We start from the raw sequence: 15,725 nt of genomic DNA, 5'->3' as shown, positions 1-15,725 counted from the left end.
CATTACCTCACGCAGCGCCCGGCGGTCCCCATTGGCCGCCTTCCCCTGCTTCTCCCCGCCCCGCGGTGAGGACACAGCGCCGGGGGCCGGCGATTGGCCGACCGCGGGGCCGGGCCCGGCTTCGCGAGGCCGAGGGGCGGGCTTAAAGGGGGGCGGCGGCGGCGGCGGGGCCTGGGCGGCGGGCGGCGGGGAGCGGCGCGGCCGGAGCGCGGTGAGGGCCCGGCGGGGCGCGCGGCTTTTAAGCGATTTCCCCCTTTTTCAGCCCGTTTTTGCCGCAGGAGGGGGGGGGTGGCGAGGGGGGCCGGGGCTCCCCGCGGCCTCAGCGCTGTGGGCAGGGGGGGCGGTGAGGCGAGGGGGCTGTGAGGGGCGGTGACTGCCTCACGGTGTGAGTGCGGCGCGGTGCGCGTGTGGCCGTGGTGCGAGTCCCCTCGGGGCTCTGTGCTCCGCGGGGGGCGGCGAGAGAGCCCCGGCGGGCAGGGCGAGCTCCGCGGGGCTGCTGCAACGCCCCGGGGCGCCCGCCTGGCGCGGGGCCTGTGAGGAGCCGGAGGGAACCGGGCCGAGGGGACGGGGGGCTCGGGGCAGACCTCGCTGCTCCCTGCTGCTGCCTGACAGGAAGCTGTGGGGAGCCGGGGGTCGGCCTCTTCTCACAGATAAGCAGTGATAGGACCAGAGGGAATGGCCTCAAGTTGTGCCAGGGGAGGCTCAGGTTGGAAATGAGGAGACATTTCTGCTCAGAAAGAGCGGTCAGGTGTTGGGACGGGTTGTCCAGGGAGGTGGTGGTGGCACCGTCCCCGGGGGTGTTCAAGGAGAGGTTGGGCCTGGTGTTTAGGGACAGGGTTTGGTGGTGACATTGGTGGAGGGGGGTGGTTGGGCCAGGTGATCTCGGAGGGCCTCTCCAACCCTAATGGCTCTGTGATCTAACGACCCCGCTGGTGCTGGGCAGAGAACACGACACACGGTCCAACAGGCATAAACAATGGCAGGAGTCCTTAACATCTATCCAGTGCAGCAAAGGAAAACGTGCAAAAGCCAAGTGCCTAAAACTGCTTTTTGTTCCCTCGTTGTTCTTGAGCTATTTTATAGCACTGACAAAGTTCCACGCAAGCTGCTCTCTGCCTGCCCTCACGCACGGTGACCCCGTATGGTGCTGGGGGACGTCAGCGTAGGGTTGTCCTTGTGGCAGCAGGTGGCTTGGGCCAGCTACAGGAGGATTTCCACAGTGCAAGTGCTTTCTATAAAAGCCAGAAAGCCTTACCAAGAAGCAGCATTTGAAATAGTATTTCTTCACCTTCTTTATTTTTTTAACATTGTTTTACCAGAAGGAAAATACTAGAGAAAAAGATACACGTTGATAAAAGGCCCGGGTGAGGAGGGCAGCTCAGGAGCGTAGCTGTCATGCTCGGCTCCTGCAGCAGCAGAAATCAGCAGAAGGTACTGCTGAGCAGCACGCCGCTGAGCCTCTCTTTGGATGAGGCACTGTGAGTGGTGATGACGTGAGAGGAAGGAGCCTGGGTGATGATTCTGAAGGTGTTTATTCCTTCCTCATAAAATGAGGAAAACCAGTGCATTGGGCTCTGCTGGGAGGCTGGTGCTGTCGGTAGGGGCAGCCCCACAGAGTGCCTGAGCAGCAGGTACCCTCGTGGAAGACGCTGTAGCCAGAGTGACACTGAATGACTAAACTGTCTAGAACCATCTCTGAATGATGTTGGGATTTCATTCCTGTGGCAGCTGTAAACCTTCTCCATGGTGGGAAGTAGGATCACCAGTCCAACTGAAACATGCCGATAGTTCATTGTTTTAATTTTTATTTGTAATGATTTGCGATTAATCTAGGGTAGTAAATTTTTAGGTGCAGGACCTAGAGAGCATAAGCAGTTACAGGCCAGGTTTCTTGTGCTGATACCATGCTCGGCTCCTGTATAGCATAGCTAGAAAGAGTGAGCATGATTCAAAAGAAACCAACTTTGAAACACCTTGAAAGGTTTTTTCAGTGACTGTGTGGGAGGCTGGCACTCCAAGGCCACCAGTTCTCCATCATACATAGGATCTTAACAGGCGAGGCTGAGGGCAATTTAACATGTTAAGGGAAACGCTGTGTATTGCTTATTACTGGGGCACAGCTGGCTAAAAGATCTCTGTGCTGGATCATCTCTGGAAGTTATTCTGTATTCTAACTAGGGCTAAAGTAATGCTTTATTTGGAGATGAAACTGGTTCTTAATAGCTTGTAAATAGGCATCTCTATAATGCAAAGCGTTTCAGCAAAGCTGGGAGCGTACTGAGCACGTATGGCTGCTTTCTGAAAGGTGGAGTCGGTGACTGAACTCCATCTAGCAGCAGTTATCACGCTTTTAGATCAGTTCCTGTCTTGCTGGTAGTAGGTTGGGCTGTTCTTTATGTACATACCTCGTTCTGTGTCTCAGCTCTTGTTCTGGAATAGAGCAGTTTATGTTAGTCCTCAAAGGAAAAAAAAAAAACAAAAAAACAAAAAACAAACCCATAAAGAAAAAAAAAAAACTGAACCCATAAAATAATCACTCCAGGTTCCAGCTAATTGTTTTCAGACCTGCACCTCAGCTCCCAGCAGTTTGCTGTTGTCAAAGCCGAGCACTCGGGCGCTCTGTGCGTCAGTTCCTCCAGCCTCGGGTCACACTGAAGGTCCCTGAGGAAATGTCTTGTCTTCTGGTAGCCAAGCATCTCGCTCTTGTAGTCTGGCTGGGTTTCGGGTAAGAGGAAGGGCCTGTGGCATGTCCCTCTGGCAGGGCTCTGCCTTCCAGACAGGGGGTGGAGAAAGGTGAAGACATCTGCTGTCCCACTGCTGTCCCAGAGCGTGCCCCTGCTCTGCCCCTCTGTTTTTGCTGGCTCGGAGTGATACGGCTCTCTGGCCGCTGAAGAGGAAAAATATCTGGAGGAATTGTGTCCTGGAATGTTTGCCTGAGATGGTTTGGAGCTGGGAGACTGAATTAATTTTTATCACTTTCCTGAATGGTGCTTGCATTTTTTTAATGCTGGGCTGCTCTGTATCTAGATGGCTGTAGTTAGATAACTGCAATTTGGTATCGGAGTTTCTTTTAAACATTTGCACTGCTAGGATATTTTTTTCTGATGAATAGTCTGGCTTAATTCTTTTTTTCTTTTAACAAGATTAGCTTTGTTTGTCTTAGGAAGAGTTTGGATCTTAATGTTATCATTTTCTCTATAAACTGTTCAAAACAGTGTGTGAACAGGTGGTGGTGACTTGTTTGCTGTAGAAAACACTTGGTGTTGACCACAATATAACTTGTGCTGTCCTGTCTTTGTCTCTCCCATCCTCTGAATTGTCTTGGTCAGTGTTTTTATGATTCCATATTAAAGAAATCAGGCAAAGTGTACTGTCTCAAAACCTACTATAGTGAGAAAGGGTGGGGTGGGAGGTGGAATATTGGAAACCAGGAGGACTGGAGTTTTAAAAAAAAAAAGGAGTAGAGGAAACAGGCAGTGCCAGACGAGGTGGTGTAGGCGAGAGCGCTCTTGCACAAACAATAACAAGACTTTTTTTTAAGAGGGAAAAAAAAAAAAAGACTTCTGGAGTTTATACCCAAAGGGGAGCTGTGCGAATGGCTTGAACAGTAGACAAAACACCGAAACTCCAAATACTGCTGAAGTCCTTGTAATTGAACTGCTGATCTAATGAGCATTAAGCTTAGCGCTCATAATGAGCCCATTAAATAGCTACAGAAATCTTCTGTGTTCTGTGGCTTTGTCTGTTCCTGGCAGGGCACCAATGCAGATGAAAGCAGAATGACACATACGTAATGCAGGCTCAATGGGAGGATCATCTCGTGCCCTGGGAATGGCAGTGATTTTTCAAGCTGGAGTGCCTCCGAAACCTGCAGAGTGTGCAGGGTATGCAAGGGACAGCCCTTGGCCACGGTGCGAGAGTGCGCTATTGTAGAGCTGTCCGATGCTGGGTGTGAACGCTGAAGTGATAACTTTTAGCATTTGTGTGTTTAGAGGGTCTTTATTGACTGTGCTGAGCCAATAGATGGTCTTTTTGGCAGTTGGCAAGACAAAGAATATAATGCAGAGTCTTTCTCAGAATATTGATTTAGCAGAAAGAAGGGAGGCATTCAAGTGCAAAAATATTTTGTAGGCAGCTATAGTATTGTCCTGGAGTCTAATAAATAATAGAGCTCTGGCAATTTTAGCTACTGTTGATCTTAACTACAAGAAGGTCTCTTCTTTTACAGGAATATAAAGCTGGATGCAAAATTAGATCTGACTCCTATTTATATATTGAGTCCTGTTTATCTGTAAGGATGCACACTCATTCTGTGTATTTTTAGGGTATAAACCAGAGAAGCCTGACGAAACCGAAGACATTGAAAAATTGCAGTCCTTTATTTGGAATACACGTTATGAACCCTTTCTGGAGCATGTCTACAAGTTCTGTGCGCAAGGTAGATATAATGAGTGGGTGCTCTAAGGTGTTAAATCCTGAGGGCTGGGATCGCCTTCAATAAAAGGGTCAGCTGGCTGTGACTTGCAGTAATTGGAATGTGCCTGTGAACGGAGTCTTCTCCAGAACTCGCCGCATGACTTGTCTTATCTGAAGCATTTTCAAGTAGGAAAGACAAATGTGTGCAAATAGTTGAAGGTCTTGCTGCTTATGACATTTTTTTACTGTCTTAAGTAGACTTTAGACAGGTATTGCATGTGCAGTGGGTACTGACAAAACTGCATCTCTAATGCTGTTACTTGCTACGTGAGACTGTGTCTAAAAGCACAGCACTTCTAAGTTCATTTACTTCTCAGGTTTTCATTACTAGAGAAAATTCTATAACTTGGTTGATGGTGCTCAAGGCATAGGTATTGCCACTAGTCCAAGTCTCAAGCATTTCAAAACGCTGTCCCCTAAATCGTGCCTGTAATCAGCACAGCCTAGTCACGGGTCTGTAACCTGCAGGTTTGTCCTGGCAGCCTGTGGAATGATTTTGAGGTCTGTACCTAACAGTGATCTCTAGCAGCGTAGCAGTGACCCACTAAGTAGAACAGTCTGTGTGTGTATATATGTGAAACGACAGAGGCATAAAAAGGTTGTTAGAGCAAAATTATTTAACATGGGCTCGATGTCACTGTCAACCAGTGATTCTCCCACAGCGGGAACAGGCTGCATGATCAGTGCCAAGTGGGATGTTTGTCTTCGCATATTTCACTTCCCACCTGTGCTCAGTTTTCTGTAGAAAGTTTTGATTTCTTCTCAGATTTACTACGGTACTTCTCAGAGACTCTTTGAAGTCTAGAACGTGAGGATGTGCGTTAGTGGAAGTGCCTTACCTTGATGCGCTATGTGCTGGAAATAGCCTGACTTTAAGCTGATGGTATATATTACCTGGGTTTAGTTTCTAAATAAGTACAAACCTCTGTGTCCTAATCTGCAGATTTCCAATCTAGCCTTGATTGCTTTTGCACTTGTAGGCTAGGTTTGATTGAATAGAAGTTTATGTAAAAACAAAACAAAACCCAAGAAGGTCGCTCCAAAAGAAAAAACAGAATGTCAAAACCAAAGACGAGTTTCATTGGCCAAACTTGTAATTACTAAGGGCAGGTTTAAGCCTGTGTTAAAATGTTAAAATGTTCCTATGTTAAATACTTTGAATTCCAACCTCTAATGTTGTGGTTCTGTTTTAATCTAACAGAGACCTGAAGCTGAAGAGAAAACTTTGACTGGAGAGCTGAGAACCAGTCCTCCACGAACCTCTACAAAGAAACAGTTACCTTCTATTCCAAAGAACGCTGTGCCAATAACCAAGCCTGCCTCCCCTGCCGCATCGTCCCAGTCGACAAATGGAACACATGCTTCTTATGGGCCTTTTTATTTGGAGTATTCCCTCCTAGCAGAATTGTGGGTTTTCACTATTTTTTTTCTCTTATAGGTTACTGGGTGTATGCTCCAGTGAAAAAATAACTTGTAGGGATCTAGTGCTTGTGTGGTGTCTCTGCCGTAGTCCCTAAAGAATGCAGTAAAACTCTGTGCTACATTAAATTCTTCTTCTGGAGCAGCAACCTCCGCCTCTTGAGGTGGCAGAGGAGACGGGATGAAATTGTAAGGGCTGTGTTTAGATGTGATTTTCTGAATTTTTGTATTTCTCAGTCTTCAAGTAAAAACATTTTGGGTCTACCAAAACTGGTCTACCTGACCACTTATCCTCATAGCGTTTTGGTCAGAAATACCTAATTTTTTAAACAATCAATAAAACAGAAGCCAGCAGATGTTTAGTAGGAAGATGGTTATGAAGGTAGGGCATTGTATAATGGACTTAGGATGTGGGACACTTGAAAGTGCTTATTAAATGGGTATTAGGAGGGCTGTGTGTCTTCCTGTATTTAGTGGTGCTTGAGAGGGAGGAGTCACTGCAATTTAAAGAGTTTTTGTTGGATCAGTTTGATCAGTTGCATTTGATCTAGTCTAGTGATGTGCAGAGTGCTGTGGGAGCACACAAATCTGTGTGTCTGCAAAACTTACCAGTTATATGAAGTTACTTAAACTGTTTTATGCCATAAAGCTGGAGAGACTTTGTCAGTAGTAGACGTATTGGATTCTCAAGTATGCAGTGCCTTTTGGAATGAAATCCCTGGAGTCCTGATGCAATACTGAGCTTCAGATCTTGCGTTTAACCATTAAGTTGAAAGTGAGAACTCTCTAAACGTAAAATGTGTTGTTCAGGCGACTGATTCTGACTTTTTAATTCAAGAAAAATGTCTTTCTTCTGCAGCATGCAAGAATACTTTGTATTCCTCTTGTTTAACAAATTCATGTACAGTATGGAAATAGCAGAGAGATGTGTTAATGCTTTTCTTTAAGATTATTGTTTACTAGCACAAGCATGCTGAGTTTAATTTAATGGGCCTATATTGCAACTAACTGGAAAATGTATGAAGTGAGTATTTCAGCTTATCATTTACGGTGTTCAGTAGAATCCGCATACCTTACTGTTGTAGCTGATTGGACTTAGAAGGAAGTTCTTGTGCTCATTAATTTGAAAAATAGTAAAAGTAGCACACTTTTCCTCCGCAGCACTGTCGTTTATCAAATGGAGCTTCCTAAAGGATAAAGGAAAGAGGGAGAAAACGTTTTCTTAATTCAAGGGTCATCGATGACTGAAGTAACTGAAGATGATTTGATCATCTTCACAAGAAATGAATTACCAAATAAGTGCAAATTTAGAAAAATGTGTTGGTCCCTACTGTTAATGAGATGCTGTAATCACTTGACCTAGATTTCTAATATACCCAGCCTGTCCTTTCTGTTCTCTGTTACTTTGTTTGGTCACTTGCCAGTAGGATTCCTCATTGACCTGCAGTATAGTCTTATCTAAAACCGAAAAATTGTTTAAAATTAAAGGTTTGGTAAGCTTTCAGAATTAACTGGAATTGAATGCAAGCCTATGTTCAAAAAGATTTAATTGCATTCCTTTTTTTACTCTTTACTTTGAAACTGGGAATTCAGTAGAAAAGTGGAAATCACACAGTGCTGACAAGCATTAAATGCATCTTCTGGGGAAGTTATTTCTATTTCTCTGCTTACAGTTTTCTCAGGAGAAATAATATTTCCTCTTCATAGCTTCTTAAGTGGAGAGCTAGGAAAAGCGGAGTGAAAGTATATGGTTTTGCTAGTTATCTGCCTCCTCCTTCTCTGAGCAATCTGCCCTTGGGAATTGAGTATAAGTTTGTGGAAGAAGTCTGTTAAACTACTGGCCGTACGTTCTGGCTTTACTGCTGTCAGCTTGCTGTAGGTTTAATGTAGTTGTGGAGCTATTCTAAATACTGATTCTAATTGCAGTACCTTGGTTGTTAAGCAGAAATTGCCAGGTGTCTACGTGCAGCCATCTTACAGATCAGCATTAAGTAAGTTTAAACTTAACTTTTAAAAATTTAATACATACTTGTTTTTAAATTCTTCCAATTTCTCAAGAAAACTTTCTCACTTGCAGTGTGGTTTGGAGTAATATTCATAAGACATGGGCTCTACCAGGATGGTGTGTTTAAATTTACTGTCTATATTCCTGATAACTACCCAGATGGAGACTGCCCGGTAAGTGGACATGGTTGTGTGTGTTTTGGGGTTTTCTGGTGCTTTAAGTATGGCTTCCTGTTAAAGCTAATACACCAGTTAGCTTCTAATTTCATTGAACTAGTTTTGTTCTAGTTTTGTTCAGTTGGCTGGGTGTGTTTGTGAGCCTTCTTGTACATATTTCCTAATGTCTGTGGAAGGAAGTTGTTGCTCTGATTACTGAGACTGGTGTAGAGTGAATTCTATGAGGTTAGATTACTTAGAGTATTCAAGTAATCAACCAGTTCTTTACCACTACACTTAATCTGAAGCACTTAGGCTACTCAGAGTTTGGACACTATAATGGAACATAAAATGCAGGCACTTGTGCTGTGCTTGCCACAGCACTGCAGGATTTCTTGCCTGTGTCTGTTTTAAAATGCATTGAAACAAAGATCTAAGAACTTGAGTTGAAAGTTGGTAAAATAGAGGAAAAGGGAATAGATAGTCTGGTGTCACTTTTTCTTTTTCCCCTCTAGGGAAAAGAATACAAGTTATTACATTCCTGTTTAAAAAAACAAACAAAAATCCCCATCAAAACAAAAACACACATGTGGCAATCTGACTCTTTCCAGAGCAGAGCATCCGGCCCTCTTGGCCAGATTTCTTTAACAGGAAGATCAGGGGTGGGTGTATGGAGCTGCTGTAGCTGAGAAGGAGTTGCTATGTCAGGAAGCTGTCTGCTTGGTGTCAAGTTTTGTGTGAAGCTATCACCTTTAAAAGGACAAAATTAGTAGGAATCAGTATCTTGAAAAGATTTTAAAGAAACTCATAAGCCTCTCGTATATCTATAATTCTTTAACTAGCATGGGGCTTTCAAAGCGTGTTAAAATATTTTTCTTTTGGAGCAGCACACAAATGCCAGAGGAAACTAACTGCAGAGCTGAAGACACCATGGTGTCATCACAGTTTACTTAAAAATATGTAGGATAAAAAAAATATTGCTTGTAGCTCAAGTATTTAAAAAGCTTTCAGTCACAAATAGCTGAGGGTTGTTTTTGGCTTTAATCTGATCTTATCTGATATTACCTGTGTTGGCACACAGGATTAGTTTCCTGATTTGGTAATGAGCGTGAAAGAGGACAAGACCCTGCATGTAGCCTGGGTATGTTGGGTTACAGTTTCACAGTTGCTATAAATCACTTCATGGTGTTTTCCTGTTATCCAGTACCAGTTGATTAGTATTTGGAAGCAACATCTGACTGACCAAAACAAACAAACAACCACCAAAAAACCTTCACCCAATAGTTTTAACGTCAGGATTCTTCTTTTTTCTAACTCAGCGCTTGGTTTTTGATCTGCCTGTCTTCCATCCGCTAGTAGATCCCATGTCTGGTGAACTGGATGTGAAAAGAGCGTTTGCAAAATGGAGGTTAGTGGTAACATTTTGATAGGTAGCTTGAAAGAGGCTCTTTCCTTTCTTCACCGTGTTTTGTTCTTTTTAGGCGAAATCATAATCACATATGGCAAGTACTAATGTATGCTCGCAGAGTCTTCTACAAGATTGACACAACTAGTCCTCTGAACCCTGAGGCTGCAGTGCTGTAAGTATCTTCTGTGTTTATAGACATAGCCTCTTAAGAGACTTGTTGCGTAGAAGTGTAGAAACGAGATCTGTATAATCAAATCATGATCTCTACCTCTGGAGCTAGTTGCATTAGAAACTGAATTTGAGGCTTTGCCAAGTCTGTCTGTGCTTCCAGAGCAAACCTGTGCCTCTTTGCAGTTAAGTGACATCGCTTATTTCTCTGTTGTAGGTATGAAAAAGATATTCAGCTGTTCAAAAGTAAAGTGGTGGACAGCGTCAAACTATGCAGCAGTCACTTATTTGATCAGCCCAAAATAGAGGATCCCTATGCAATCGTGTAAGTACTACGAGCAAATTCACCACATCCTGATGTTTTGAGAACAAGTTTTGGTATCATTTTTTATTTGAAGCCTTTCCCTGCAGATGGATTAAAGTAGGCTGTCCTTTTGCTTTTTACATTTGGAAGTACCTTGATTATTCCTGTGCTCATTTCCTTCTGTGTAATATTGAGTAAATCTTAAATAACGAGACACTGTATTTAATGCTGAAAAGATCCATGACACTGTGAATTAAGTTCTTAAGAAGTGTATGTTTTAACACTGAAAACTCAGATTTGTAGTTGACTTGAAATTCAGCAAACTAGACCAAGGAAAACTGCTGTGTTTTGCTGTACTGCTGCTTTGTGCTTTAGTTTCCAAAAATGTGTGGTAAGAGAGAACTATACTTTCTCCATAGTTTTTCTCCTTGGAATCCAGCTGTACATGATGAAGCCAGAGAGAAGATGTTGACTCTGAAGGTATGCGCAAAGTCCTGATTCTGACTATAAAAAGGGCTTGTTGCTTGAAAAGGCAAGAAAGGTTCCACGTCTCTTTGAGATGAGCACGTACCAGGCCGACCTTACCCCACTCCTTTTCTGTATCTGCAGACGTGATGAAACTGAACTGGAGTCCTAACTGAGCAGTTAGGTTACTGTTCTAACTTCAGTGTGTTAAGCAATTAATTGTTCAGCCAGCTAGAAAGCTTTGTTAGACTGAGTACAATTGTCGGCAAATTTGGCAGATTTTTTGTTTGGAGATAGAAGGGGAGGGGAGAAAGGAGAGATTTGCTGACTGCCTTTTTAGCTTGTCCTGCATTTGTCACGGTCAGTAGTGCTGCATAACCTGATAATCCCCACCTTTGTTCTTCTCTGTTGTTGAAAGATGTTTAGTTACTTAATCAAAACTTGAAGGCTTTCTTCTGGTTGAAAACCTTTCGAGCAGCACAAGCAGAGTACCTTGCTAACGTTTCTAATGCTACTGTTTTCTAGTAAGGCACCGTCTGCTAATCAAAGGCTGCTTACAGTTGCTTCTATCACAAAGCACTCTGATAGAGCAAGAATGTTACGGTTTGTGACAGCTTTCACCTGAGCAATACCTTTGATATTTGTAATGTCAAGGGGCAGTAACACTCAGACAACGGTCCTTTATCTATGCTGGAGCTGAAGTAGTGACAATAACTATCTAATGGCTTTTGAGCATATAAACACACACAGGACCAGAGGGTAGAAGAGGTTTTCTTGTCTTTCTTGGAAATAGATCCAAATGAAATAAGCCTTCATTCTGAACAATTTAAGGCTTTAAAAATATGCTCTGAAAACATACTGTCCCCGTCAATCAATTTATTATTTTTATCTTTCAAATGATTCTTTGCACTAAACGAGAGCTGGCAAACAGCAGTTCTGAGTCTGCCCTGAGTGGCGTCACAAGTCATTCCATTCACAGTGCCTGAGGATTGTGAAATGGTGGCTGGTGGCCTTGTTGGACTGGCAGGGAGATGCACTCTGAATGTTTTAGTTATTGCACGTATGGCGCTTTAGGTGTTGGAGTAGTTTGTTGATAGCAAGAATAGCCTGATTTCCATGGCTTAGGAGACTTGTTCCAAAACATCAGTGTAGCTGAGAATCTACTTTTCCTTCCCTGTAAAAGGAAGTTCCCAAGTCCTGTGTTCTCTCTCTCCCTTCTGCTGCAACCCTGGCTCATTTGGTTATTGCCCTTGTAATTCCTGTGCCGCTGGAGCTGTTAGTGTTGAGCTGGTGGCTGACGTGTTTTGATTTGGATTGACTCTTCTTTCTGTAGAACCAAAAAAATTGGCAAATAGCAGTGCAGTGGTGCTGGGCTATGGTCTCCAATCAAAATGCTCTATGCTCTATCCAAAGAGTATCTGTTAATCTTTACAGTATAATGGGGTAGCAATACGTGAACTAAGGCATTAAAACTCTCCTGTGGTGTCAGGGTAGTTCTACAGAAGCCATGCGCATCCAGAGAAATTAAAGCAATAGACTTAATTCTGTTCCTCTTTGAGGAGAGGAAACAATACCTCTTTTCTGCTTGTATTTGCCAAACTTCAAATGGGTGGGAGAGGACATGAGAGAGTTTGGGGTACCTAATAATTCTGCCTTTAATTTTCTTCTACCTAGAAGAAGCCAGAAGATCAGCACTGCAAAAGCATGCATGTTTCTGGCCTCTCATGGGTCAAGCCTGGCTCAGTTCAGCCTTTCAGCAAAGAAGAGAAGACAATGCCTACCTAGCTCTTTTGGACTGTGGTGCACGCAACACTTTCTGTGGGTGGAGGGAATGTAATGGAGGGAGAAACAGCAAAGCAGCAGTTTCCTTCTTGACTATGGATTAGCAAAAACTGAACAGTAGCAGTGACTCCAGTAAACCTGCTTGATGGATTACTGACTCAATGTTTTACATATGCATTAGGTTTTAAAGGCTTGCCTGGAGTTTGGAAGCATCTCTGAACACTGCAGTACTTCTACCTGAAGACTGTCTAGGGTGGGTAATTCCTCAGGGCTCTGAAATGCCTGGAGGTTTTGGGTTGGTTTTTAAGCTTTTATTTTTTCCCTCCAGGAATAGCAGTTTTTTTTTCTAAATCTTAAATTGCTGGCAGAAATATTAGCAGGAAATATGATGCCAGAGGTAAGCTGTGTTCATGTAAACTAATATAGCAGAGTTAAACACTATATTTAATGGTTTTAAATACTTCGGTTTCTATTGTAAATATGTTAGGATTTGAAATTGTAAATAGGTGGTTCAATGACTCCATTTAGCACTTTCCAGAGGTAAAGCTGAGGATGATACTCAGTGTATGATGTATTATTGATTTGTAAATGGATGTTGTCACTAAAGCACACATTAGTCTGATGGGGTGAAAGCAGAATGTCAGGCTTAGTAGACTTTTATTACGTAAACACTAAAATCCAAGCTTTTAACGGTGGTCTCTTGAGCTAATAAAACCTCAGATGATTTTAGATTCCCTAGGTGGCTACACTGTAGGGATTACTAGGATAGCTCGACTAATGTGTGTTAATAGTGACACCTTAAGAAAATAAAAAGAAATTATGATCTTGTTTTTGTCCCTCTGTTCATCTGTACTCTAGACACTTAGCAAAGACTGGCACTGGAATGGAAGCACCTGGCTGCATGAGTATTTGTAGGCATCCTGTTACGTTCTGAAGAGACTGGTTAAACGCGGTTTGGTTCCACATCTAGGAAAACCTTTCTAAAGCCGGTGTGAGCTTAGGACAGTCTTTTTGTTTCCACAAGAGTCTTCCTAGCGTCATAACCCAGCAAAATGTCTTATTCTTGTCTAACAGGATTTCCTTTTAGCTTCAGAACTTGTGATGCCAGGCTTTTACAGCTGGCCTGCTTTTCCTTTGACTCCTCATACCTGTGCTGATGGCATTAGTGCAAGAAACAAGTACCGGTGACTTCATGTATAAATAAGATGCGAGCTTTTGTTTTTCTTTGTTGTTTTTGTCCGACAGAAGCTAAATCCACTTGTCCTATAACAGGCTTTCTAATTTTTGAGAACAAATCCGTAACTTTTAAGGAAAGGTACGATGAACTCACAAGTAATATGTTATAATATACCAAACGATTAACTTAATGTGCTGGTAAGGGTGACTTGCATGGTTTCTATAGTGTTGTATGAATTAAGTAATTATTCTCCTTCAGGTAATGCTGAAGCCTTAATGCATGATGGTGCTTTATACCTTTTAAAGTTTCTGCCTTTAGGATGCAGTGGTTTCCTGGGGCTGCCTGGAGTGATGCCAGTAGTGTTGGAATTCCTGTTCAGATGAAGAGTGCAGGGGGTATGTGGAGAACAGCAGGCCTCTTAAGGCAACAAAGTGTATCTAAAGGTGCATTCTGTGGGGCTGCTCTTCCTTCAATTTCCATCGTCGTAGAGAGGGTCTGTTACAGGGCCTAGGTTCTTTCTGAAATTTAGTACTTCCATTGATACTCGTAGGAAGAGAAATACAATTTAGAGTGGCTCTTTGCTAAACAAATTTGAGGTTAAAGTAAGAGGAACTCAAAGCCTGAGTTACCAACCAGGTGCTTCTGAAAAAGCTACGTGCAACTGAACTTGTATGCAGCTCTCTGAAAGCTGTTGGTGCCTCTTTGCATGAGGTGTGGATCTATGTAAATGGTCATGTAAATGAGGACAGCCAACTGACACACATTTATTGGCTTTAAATGCACTGCGTTCTGCGTTTGGTTTTCTGTTATTGTAAACTATTGAAAGTCGTGTTCCAACCATACTGAAAATCCTGTGAGCGCTCCCCTTCAGGTGTACTGACGGCACCCCTGGCGTCTCCTGGGCCAGGCTGGCCCCTGGCAGCCCCGGGAGGCTCCTGGCTTCCCCGCCAGGCACAGCCCTGCTCCTGTCTCCCTGGGATCTTCGCTGGAGAGGCTGGAGGCCGCGTCTGCCCCTCACGGAAAAGGGTGAGTGACCAACGCGCTGCTTTGTTCCTGGGAGAGGGCGGGAGGCAGTAAGGGGGAGTCAGCCTCCTGCTCGGCTGCCTCTCCTGCCAGGGAAGAGCTTGCAGGTGGCACAGGACAGGGCTGTAGCTGGGACTGTAGTGTGGGACTACAGTTGTTTGTTGCCACAAGTACTTCTAAAATGTTTAGTAAAAAGGCTGCTGAGCTGCTGTGAGTGGTTGTACACGTGGACTGGGGTCAAGGAAGGCGACTGTCCAAAGTCCCTTTTGTTCTGAGAGAGACTGCTTTGGTGGTTGGGCACATTTTGCCCTTTCTTTTTTTTCTTTCTTTTTTTCATACTTAAAATTTTACAAACCTGAAGGCAGTGCACAGGGGGAAAGGCCTTTCTCTGTCTTTCCTGGTATCTCTTATTTAACGCTGTGTTTGGCAATTTATATTGTTAGAAGTGGGCTGCAGGAAGGAGCTCACATCCAGCTTGCACCTTCCCCAGCACTTCTGTGCCTGTGAATGGGCTGCTCTCAGCCCTGCGCATGGCACAGTGTGCAGCAGTCTGACAGCTGCCTGACTGTCTTAATGCTTGGAGAATGTTTTTTGTTGTTGCTGTGGTACTATTCTCTTGATTCCCGTGCAGCTGATCTGCTGTGTGGGGGACAAAAAATCCTTCATAAGCTTTTCTGGTTGTTACTTGCATTCTAGGGTAGAAATACCTGATAACGCTAAATAGGCATTTGTTCGTTTTCACACCATGCTCTGTTCATTGTGTGTGCCATTAATCATAGATTCATAGAATCATAGAATATCCCGAGTTGGAAGGGACCCATAAGGATCATCAAGTCCAACTCCTGGCACCGCACAGGTCTGCCCAAAAGTTTAGACGATGTGACTAAGTGCACAGTCCATTCGCTTCTTAAATTCAGACAGGCTTGGTGCAGTGACTAGTCATTAGCCTTTATAACAAATGTTTATCCAGTGAAGCATGGCTGCAGCTTTTCTGCTAGGGATTCTCTAGAATGGGTACAGCATACTGAAAGGGGACTTGAAGGCAGTGTTGAACTTGCAAAAACTTGTGAGAGGAATGTTGGACTTCCTTGTAACTCAGTGCGAAGGAAAAATATGGCTGTCACTGACCGTGTCACTTCTTTGTGGCATCGGTGCTCCTGCTAGCCTGTGTATTTCAGACTCTGATGGGCTAAGGAATTGCAAGTGTGTTGGAATTGTCACAGGTCTGTTGGAACTTGCACTAGGAGACAGAAATGGAGTAACTGATCGGAAAGCTGAGCTTGTATTGCACAGAAAGTGGTGGTATGGTTTTGTTTCAAGGAAAACTTGTGGGGAAAGTATTT

General features: G+C 43.7%; 1 protein-coding gene across 3 annotated transcripts; it reads left to right on the top strand.

Moving 5' to 3' along the window:
• The first annotated feature begins 43 nt into the window (after window positions 1-43).
• AKTIP (AKT interacting protein) lies at window positions 44-13,010 on the top strand. 3 transcript variants are annotated; one of them, XM_083852124.1, is made up of 10 exons: window positions 44-65; window positions 4,325-4,438; window positions 5,678-5,883; window positions 7,822-7,886; window positions 7,973-8,073; window positions 9,375-9,463; window positions 9,537-9,635; window positions 9,849-9,956; window positions 10,355-10,415; window positions 12,078-13,010. In XM_083852124.1, exons 2-10 carry the CDS (start codon window positions 4,397-4,399, stop codon window positions 12,183-12,185), a joined length of 879 nt encoding a protein of 292 aa, XP_083708250.1. In that variant the 5' UTR covers window positions 44-65; window positions 4,325-4,396; the 3' UTR covers window positions 12,186-13,010. The 3 variants fall into 3 exon arrangements, with proteins under 3 accessions (XP_083708250.1, XP_083708249.1, XP_083708251.1); XM_083852123.1 differs by lacking the exon at window positions 44-65 and adding an exon at window positions 74-211; XM_083852125.1 differs by lacking the exon at window positions 44-65 and adding an exon at window positions 76-211 and having other exon boundaries at window positions 12,075-13,010.
• Window positions 13,011-15,725: the final 2,715 nt, after the last annotated feature.

This window comes from Anser anser (genome assembly GCF_964211835.1).
Source record: "Anser anser genome assembly, chromosome: 11".
Taxonomy (NCBI): Eukaryota; Metazoa; Chordata; class Aves; order Anseriformes; family Anatidae; genus Anser; species Anser anser.
The sequence above is the reverse complement of the archived record's forward strand: the minus strand, read 5'-3'. Positions and strand labels throughout refer to the sequence as shown.